At 38.4% G+C, this 9,727-nt stretch overlaps 1 protein-coding gene across 3 annotated transcripts in view; it reads right to left on the minus strand.

The window, feature by feature from the left end:
- Positions 1-3,426: 3,426 nt before the first annotated feature.
- Positions 3,427-9,727, minus strand: part of LOC102578475 (uncharacterized protein ycf45) — a 26,999-nt gene continuing 20,698 nt past the window's right edge. For all 3 annotated transcript variants that reach the window (XM_015314186.1, XM_015314187.1, XM_006358890.2), the window contains one exon: positions 3,427-3,916. In XM_015314186.1, coding sequence (XP_015169672.1) covers positions 3,605-3,916 — 312 coding nt within the window. In that variant the 3' untranslated portion in view covers positions 3,427-3,604. The remainder of the gene's footprint in view (positions 3,917-9,727) is intronic.

Raw genomic sequence — 9,727 nt, forward strand, 5'->3', positions numbered from 1 at the left:
GATTTTACCAATTTTCATGTAATATAGTCCATCGATTTTTTGGTGATTCGGGATTCCAAAACTTTTTTTGCCAAAAATTTTCATGGACGTCTATTATGACTCTTTTAATGCTAACAGTTGGTCCTGAGGGGCAAACATGCCCATTTTCAAGTTCAAACAAGTCTCAAAGCAGGAAAAACCAGATTTTATCGATTTTTATGTTATATAGTTCATGAAGTTTTGGTGATAGAATTCTGGAATTTGTTTGCCGAAATTTTTCATGGACGTCTGTTACGACCTTATTAATGGAGTCAGTTTGTCCCGAAGGGTAAACGGGCCCATTTTCAAGTTCAAACGAGCCCCAAAGCAGGAAAAACCAGGTTTTACCAATTTTTGTGTGCTATAGTCCATGGAATTTTGGTAATTCGGGATTCCAGAACTTCTTTTGCCAAAATTTTTCATAGACGTCCGTTACGGCCTCTTTAATGCCGCTAGTTGGTCCTGAGGGGTAAACAGGCCCATTTTCAAGTTCAAATGAGCCCAGAGCAAGAATAACTAGATTTTACCAATTTTTGTGTGCTATATACTCCACAAATTTTTGGTGATAGGATTTCGAAAGTTTTTTTGCCAAAATTTTTCATGGACGTCCGTTACGACTTTATTAATGGAGCAAGTCGGTTCCGAGGGTAAATGGGCCCATTTTTAAGTTCAAAAGAGCCCTAAAACAGGAAAACTAGATTTTATCGATTTTCGTGTGCTATAGTCCATGGATTGTTGGTGATTCAAGATTCTGGAGCTGTGTTTTTGACAAAAATTCTCATAAACGTTAGTTACGACCTTATTAATGAAGTCAGTTTGTCTTGAGGGGAAAACAGACCCATTTTCAAGTTTAAACGATCCCCAAAGCCGGAAAACCTAGATTTTACCGATTTTCATGTACTATAGTCCACAGATTTTTGGTGATAGGATTCCAGAATTATTTTTGCCAAAAATTTTCATGGATGTCTGTTACGACCTTATTAATGGAGCCAATTGATCCCGAGGGTAAAACAGACCCATTTTCAAGTTTATACGAACCCCACAGGAGGAAAAACTAGATTTTACCGATTTTCGTGTGCTATATAGTCCATGGATTTTTGGTGATTCATGATTCCAAAACTTTTTTTTCTGAAATTTTTCATGGACGTCCTTTACGACCTTATTAATGCAGTCAGTTTGTCCCTATGGGCAAACGGGCCCATTTTCAAGTTCAAACGAGCCCTAAAGTAGGAAAAACTAGATTTTACCGATTTTCGTGTGTTATAGTCCACCGATTTTCATGATTTTGGAAATTTTTTTGTTGAAATTTTTCACGCACATCCGTTACGACCTTATTTATGGAGCCAGTTGGTCCCGAGCGGAGAACGGGTCCATTTTAAAGTTCAAACGAGCCCAAAAGCAGGAAAACCCAGATTTTACCGATTTTCATTTTGGTGATAGGATTCCAAAAAAAAAATTGCCAAAATTTTTCATAGACGTCCGTTACGACTTTATTAATAGAGCCAGCTAGTCCCGAGAGGAAAACAAGCCCATTTTCAAGTTCAAACGAATCCCAAAGCAGGAAAAACCAGATTTTTTCGATTTTTGTGTGCTTATAGTCCATAGATTTTTGGTGCTAGGATTCCTGAATAATTTTAACTGAAATTTTTCATTGACGCCTGTTATGACCTTATTAATGGAGCTAGTTTGTCCCAAGGGGCAAACGAACCCATTTTTAAGTTCAAACGATCCCTAAAGCAGGAAAAAAAAATAGATTTTATCAATTTTCGTGTCCATGGATTTTTGGTGATTCAAGATTCCGAGGGTAAACGGCCCAATTTTCAAGTTTAAACGAGCCCAAAGTAGGAAAAATCATATTGTACCCATTTTCACGTGTTGTAGTCCACAGATTTATGGTGATAGGATTCCAGAATTTTTTTTTGCCCAAATTATGCATGGACGTCCGTTACAACCTTATTAATTGATCCAGTTGGTCCTGAGGGGTAAACGATTCCATTTCTAAGTTCAAACGAGCCCCAAAGCAAAAAAAACCAAAATTTTTTGATTTTTATGTGCTATAGTCAATGGATTATTGATGATTCAGGATTTCGAAACTTTTTTCGCCTAAATTTTTTATGGACGTCCGTTACGTCCTTATTAATGGAGATAGTTGGTCCCGAGGGGCATACGGGCCCATTTTTAAGTTCAAATGAGCCCCAAAGCAAGAAAAATCATATTTTACCGATTTTCATATGTTAGCCTATAGTCCATGGATTTTTGGTGATTCGGGATTTCGGAACTGTTTTTGCCAAAATTTTCATAAACGTCCGTTACGACCTTATTAATGTCGCCAATTAGTCCCGAGGGGCAAACGAGACCATTTTCAAGTTTAAACAAGCCCCAAAGCAGGAAACACCAGATTTTACTTTTTTTCGTGTACTATAGTCCACGAATTTTTGGTGATAGGATTCCAGAATTGTTTTTGCCGAAATTTTTCATGAACGTCCGTTACGACCTTATTAATGGAGTCAGTTGGTCCCAAGGAGCAAACGAGCCCATTTTCAAGTTCAAACGATCCCCAAAGACAGAAAAAACCAAGAGTTTACCAATTTTCGTTATGATATAGTCCACGAATTTTTGGTGATAGGATTCCAGAATTGTTTTTGCCGAAATTTTTCATGAACGTCCGTTACGACCTTATTAATGGAGTCAGTTGGTCCCAAGGAGCAAACGAGCCCATTTTCAAGTTCAAACGAGCCTCAAAGCAGGAAAACCCAGATTTTACTGATTTTCGTGTGCTTATATAGTCCATGGATATTTTATGATTCAGGATTCCGAAACTTTTATTGCCGAAATTTTTCATGAATATTCGTTAAGACCTTATTAATGCTGTCAGTTGGTCCCGAGGGGCAAACTGCTCATTTTCAAGTTCAAACGATCCCCAAAGCAGAAAAAACCAGAGTTTACCAATTTTCGTATGATATAGTCCACGAATTTTTGGTGATAGGATTTGAAATAAAATGTGAGATTGTTTTATCCCTCTTTTGATTGATGGAGTAAGGGATAACAATCACATAGTATGTACAAAAATAGTAGGATTAGTTATCTCATATAAAAGCTGAAATAGCTATCCCAATAGAATATCATGCTCTTTTTAATTCAAAGAATCTAATGCAGCGAGAGTTATGGTAGTTTAGTTCAGAAAGGAAAGGCATCCGCACACAGAAATCCTAAAAAAGGAGGGAAGTGCCCTGTATCTCCTAGCCTTCTTTCTTGCTGACTCCATTGACGGATATCACATGCCCCTTTTTGAACAACCATGTCCGAGAATGAATTGTGATATAACTCCGAATAAGCCATTGCTCTATTCCCAACTCAAAATCCATAAAAGCTGATACCATACATTATGCAGCAGTAAAAGGCTGAGAATTTGAACAAGTATAATTGATTATGGGCCATAACTTGATATTAAAAAAACACCATTTTGTAGTTTACCATTTGTATTTACACTCGATGGCTTCAGAGTATGTTCAATAGCTTATGAATGATACAAAAGATGATGCACTCTGATAGAGGCAATTGGTGTTAAAACAAACAATCTACTTTCTTATTCAGGTAGTAGAGGCAATCTATTCACAGTGTAGGCAGATCCATTTGATTCAGCATTCGGCCTGAATAATAATTCATCAACTTCACTCTCATCATCAACTCCATCACTATCATGACCGTCTTCATCAGATGCACTGGTGAAGGGGAGAATCTGAAGCCTTAAATCTGTTCCTGTTCCAATTCGCTCTGATTTTAGCTTGTACTTTCTAACAAGATCCTTCTGAAGCAGTATAATATTTGTTGGCCTAGGGAGTAGCTCAACAGGTTCCCCTTTTGGAATTACCACTCGCTCCATGGCTATTCGAGCCTCCTGCGAAAAGTCGATGCACAAAATCCACTCACAGCTTTTAAAGAAACTACAACAATGATATTATTTGGTAAACACAGATAACAAACCAGGATACACGAGAACTATCAACAGTAGATTATATAAATATACAATGCTAGATGCACACATATAAAAAGAAGCTAATTTTGGGCTTCAGTTGCCATAAAATACACAGATGATGTGAGTGATACAATGAATCTTAGGAAATGACCCGTGGTTCATGGTGATGGACCATGTGGAAGTAAGTTTGAGAGTAAGATTGTTGGGTGTGAGAACAAATTTCCACATTTGGGAAGCTACATATAAGGTGTAGGATCTCTCAATGGCGTGAGGCCTTTTGAGAAAAACCGGCCGGCTTGGCCAAGGCACACAATATCACACCATGTTAAGAGTATCTTTGGGCTGATTTATCCCAACAAAAATAAATGAGGCCTAAATCTAAGATGACCATTAGCCTTACTTGAAGACATGACATATTGACATTCATCATCTGAACTATTGAAACAATAATATTATGGGCACGTGTTAAAGAATCTTTAGTCTACTAAGACTATCATTAAGTGTTAGGTGGGTTTTAAGAACGGCAGTTAATACTCCCTCCGTCCAACAATAGTTGTCCACTATACTAAAAATAGTTGTCCAATTTAGAAAATCAAGAGATAAGTTACCTTTCTTGTCTATTTTAAACCTTGCTATTAAAGACTATTTATCATCTAACAAGTAAAAGAGTCTATCTGATCACCCGATAAGTTTAAGTGTCTAAGTTATAAATTGTGCCAAGTTTGAAAGACTATCTAGACTTAATTATTTATATGGTCAACTCTAAACATGTTCATAAGCTAGTAAAGGATATTATATAAATAGGCTTTAAGGGGTAAGTGAATTCTAAGTTAGAGCTTCAATTACAAATCTACCAAAAGAGTTGAGTGTTCCTTTGACAAATTCAGCCTTTTATATAACAAAGTAGTTTCTTATATCTCCTTATTGTTATGTCGGAAGAAAAAAAATTCTCAAATGTTGAAGAAATAGATAATCCAATAGAAGCTCCTTTTTTATGGGTATGAGAAAAGAAGTTTTTGTGTTACTTATAGATCATGACAGAATTTATTACTCATCAAATGGTTAATTTGTGAGAATTTTAGAGCCCAACCTAGCATTAGGAATTCTCACAAATCAACCATCTGATCAGTAATAAATTCTTAGTCATGATAGATCAGTAACACACAAATTTCTTCTCTCATACCCATAAAAAGGAGCTTCCATTGGATTTATCTATTCCTCCAACAGTTTGGGCATTTTTTTTCCAAACATAACCATAAGGAGATATAAGAAACTAATTTTTTATATAAATAGATTAAATTTGTCAGAGAAATACTTAACTCTTTTGGTAGATTTGTTAATTGAAACTCTAACCCAGAATTCACTTACCCCTTAAAGCCTATTTATATTGTATCCTTTACTGGCTTATGAGTATGTTTAAAGTTGACCATATAAATAATTAGGATAAGGCACAAGTACCCCCTAGACTATGATCGAAATCCTAGGGACACAGCTTAGCTAAACTAAAGTCTTATTTAACCCCCCCCCCCAAATCAATGTTTAATTTTGTACACCTTTTTGGCTTACATGGCATCCAAACATCTCCTACGTGCTTCAACTACATGGAGTCACGGAGTGTGCCACGTAAGCTAAAAGGGGTATTAAATTACAAAAAAAAAAAAGTTCAAGGGTAATAGAACCATAGTTTAGTTAAGGTGTCTCTGGGATTCCGGTCATAGTCTAGGGCGCATTTGTCCCTTTATCCCTAAATAATTTAGTCTAAATACCTAGATAGTCCCTCAAACTTGGCACAATTTGTAAATTAGACACTTAAACTTATCTAGTGACCAGATAGACACTTTTTCTTGACATATATGCATCTCATGAGCACCTAATACTGATTAGCTTTCTCCATAAAGATGTATATGATTTTTCAAAGTGGATCAATAGTTTTATCTTAATTTTTGTGTACTTCCACCTTTATCGGAATTTTTCCATAAGGGACATAGGTTTATGTTAATTTTAATTATTTGTCAGATTTCCCCATCATAAGAGAAGAGACATAGTTTTATGTTAATTCTAAATACAACTAATCCATTAGGGTAGAAATTATTCTTTTCCTTTGTTGATTAGTTCTTTCTCTGTTTTGTTTCTTCTGTTTATTTAGTTGAGTTAACAAATATCAGTTCAATTTCAATGAAAGAAATCGTTATCCTGAAGTAAACATTAGATGTACACACTACCCTCAAGCCCCCTACTCATTAACAACCACATCCAGAAGTATCACAGTTTAGTTTTAAGTTTTAACAGTAAGTGACTAGACTATCAAAAGGAAAAATATGCTCCCAGGCACAGCTCTCAAGGGGAACCTGTCCTAGGTTCTCTCTCTTACTTTGTTTGATCCTTTTCCGGCAACTCCTACCGGAATTAGCCTTTCTTTACCATGGGGGACAAAATTATTTACTTTGCGGTGGAATTTTAATCATACGATCTCTTAGTATGGGTGACAGGGTGTGCTTTTTCATTTCCAGTGATAAGTCTTTTGAAATAAATGATATCAGTGTAGGTTCTTTTAGGTGGTTCTTGTTCAAGGAGTTCAGTAGTCGGTTTGTCAGTAAGATTAAGATCGACGAAGTCATTTTAAGATGGGTATGCAGTGTTATGAGATTAGCTTCCAAAGGTGTTGGGGACCTTTATAGAAGATGGGGCAGGCTTAAGGAGGGGGATCTGTTCAGAGTATATCAGAACTTCAACTCTTATGGGAGATTTCTTCGAGTAGAAACATTGAGGGGCCAAAGAAAATCAGCTATTATCATCCCGGAGATGGATTACAATGTAGGGTGGAGTGATTTAGCTGACAAAATTATCAGATCTTTGGGTGAGCCAGTTAACCCAGCTCTCCGGAAGTTTGTTACCCCAGGGAAATCTTTCATGGATGCTGCAAATATCCAGAAATGGCCAGTTATGAGCTCTCAGTCTCATTCTGAATTGGAGAATCTACAGGAATACTTGCAGTGTTGCTTAGTTGGAACCTTCAATGACCCTTTCAGCTCGAGTCCAAATCCAACAGTCATCCATCAGTGGTTCCTGAAAAGGTGGAAGATGACGGCAGGGTTGCGCGTCCTACAGCTCACACATAACCAGATGATGTTCGAGTTTCCATCTAGGCAAGAAGCGGAGAGAATAATAATGGGGGAATGGTTTTGGAATGGGAGAAGATTATCACTTGAGTGGTGGTCTCCAGAATCAGGGACAGATAACTCTAAAGAAGAATTAGTAGCAAATCAGAGGTGGATTAGGGCTTTTGGCATCCCGCTTCACGCATGGTCGGAAAAGTCTCTGAAATTTATCGGGGACTGTTGTGGTGGTTATATCGGTGCAGATGAGGACACAAAGAAGAGAAATCATATTCTCTGGGCTCGGATTTGTATTCCAGCAGTAGCACGAGAACCTCCACACAAAATTGATTTGAGAGTAGGCGATAAAATTTATGAAATATCCATTATTGCCGATGCCTTCTCGAAAATCTCAGTTGCCGGTGATTCTGATGAACAGGGTTTTAACCAGCGGTCCAAACAAGTTTGTGTCTCGAAAACTGAGCAGTCTATCAATTCAAATTTGAAATCTGCTGATGCCCCTAGGGTTGGGCCCAAAAAATCTAAGACAACCTTGGGCCAACTTAAAGCAAAGGCCCAATTGCAGCAGAAGACTCCAGACCAAGTTTATGTTTTGCAGAATGAGCAGCCTATTGATTCAAATCTCAAATCAGCTGAGGACCCTAGGGAATTCTAAGACAACTTTGGGCCAACTTAAGGCAAAGGCCCAGTTGCAGCAAAAGACTTCAGACCATCTTTATTATTCAAGGAGGAAAAAGGGGAACTTGCATCTCAATAAAAAGAAGGAGATATTAAAGGAGTGGAAGGCTATTAGGCCAGCCCAAGCCCAATCTATAGTGGCAGAGACACAAAAGCTTTCGGAACGACAGTCGAATGCTAAGTTGTCTCAAAAGCCATTGTTGGCTTCCCTAACGCAAACTGATTCTCTTGATGAGTGGGAGGGAGACGCAGACGACGAAGCTGAATGCATGCGACCTCTATCTCTTCTCTCTCTTCCTCCTATCCACTCTGACTTCTCTATTGGGTGTTCTCAAGATTCAGGTTTCTCTTCCCCAATTAGTAGCGACACTTTGTCACTACCCTGGTCCGGTGACAGCTTGGAGGAACAGGTTATTTCACACCCGACAGTTATTGAAACCTCTCATTGGACCAAGATAGTGATGACTAAAGCTTGTAAAGCCTTTGGGGTCAATTCAGTGGGGTTTGAGCACGAAATCTTCGATATGATACTGCGAATGGAACAAAAGAGGAAGTTACAGTTGCAGAAATCAAAGGGGAAAGAGCAACAGAAGAAAAGATCAAAGGAAAAAGGTGAGATTGTGGCCAAGAAGTTGCAGTGCACTATTAATTATGAGAATGGAGAAGGGTCAAGTAGGGGCAGGTTCCACAAGGCTTTCTCAGAATGAAAGCAAAAATTATCAGTTGGAATATAAGGGGGCTTAATGATATAAGCAAAAGAAGCACCATCAAGCTACTTATTCAAAAATGGAAGCCTGACATCTTGTGTTTACAGGAAACAAAAACAGAGTGTTGTTCTGTGGCAATAGCAAGACATATTTGGGGATCAAGATGGGTCGAATGGGTTGAACTGAAAGCAAGTGGTACCAGGGGTGGCATTATTATTTTGTGGGACAAAAGACAATGGAAATGCTTAGACTCTTACCAAGGGCAGCATACTCTTTCTGCCATGTGGGAGGGTTTGCAGGTGGACTTCAGATTCTGTTTCTCTGGGGTGTATGGACCTCACTCAACTCCAGAAAGGCTTGACCTATGGGATGAGTTGGCTGCTGTCAGAGGCATTTGGGATGGATGTTGGGTCATAGGTGGTGACTTTAATGTATGTAGATATGAACATGAGAGGCACAATTGTATAAGGAGATCCCAGGACATGAAGGACTTCTCTGAATTTATTCAAGACATGGGTCTTATTGATCTCCCCTTGCATGGTGCAACTTATACATGGACAAGGGGAGAGGACTTTCTGCAGGCTTCCAGAATTGATAGGTTCTTAATTTCCGCTGAATGGAATGAATTCTTTGGAGTTGTGAAGCAGGTGGCCCTACCAAGGGTTCTCTCCGACCACAGTCCCTTAGCCCTAGAGAGTGGCGATTGGACTTCTGATCCTTCCTACTTCAAATTCGAGAACATGTGGCTGCAGCATGAAGGTTTTCATGATATGGTCAAAAAATGGTGGCAAGGTTATATAGTAAATGGCTCTCCAGACTTTATACTCTCCCAAAAATTAAAATTTTTGAAGAAAGACCTTGTTACCTGGAACAAGGAGGTCTTTGGTAAGCTAAATTCCAGAATCAGTAAAGCCATGGATGATCTTCTGCTGACAGAACAAGCAACTGAAGGAAGGGTCCGGTCTCAAGTTGAAAAGAACAAAATATTGCAATTGCAACTAGAGATTCAACAATTAGCAAAGGCAGAGGAAACCTCTTGGAGACAAAAATCGCGGTGTCTATGGTTAAAAGAGGGGGATAGGAATACAAAATACTTTCAAAGAATAGCCAACTCCCACAGGAGATACAACCACATTGACAGATTGCAGGTAGGAGATGACCTCATTGAAGGAAAAGAGCAGGTGAAAGAGGTAATTCTTGACTTCTACCAAGAGTTATACTCTGAAAACGAA

This window comes from Solanum tuberosum, unplaced genomic scaffold (assembly GCF_000226075.1).
Source record: "Solanum tuberosum cultivar DM 1-3 516 R44 unplaced genomic scaffold, SolTub_3.0 scf00283, whole genome shotgun sequence".
NCBI lineage: Eukaryota > Viridiplantae > Streptophyta > Magnoliopsida > Solanales > Solanaceae > Solanum > Solanum tuberosum.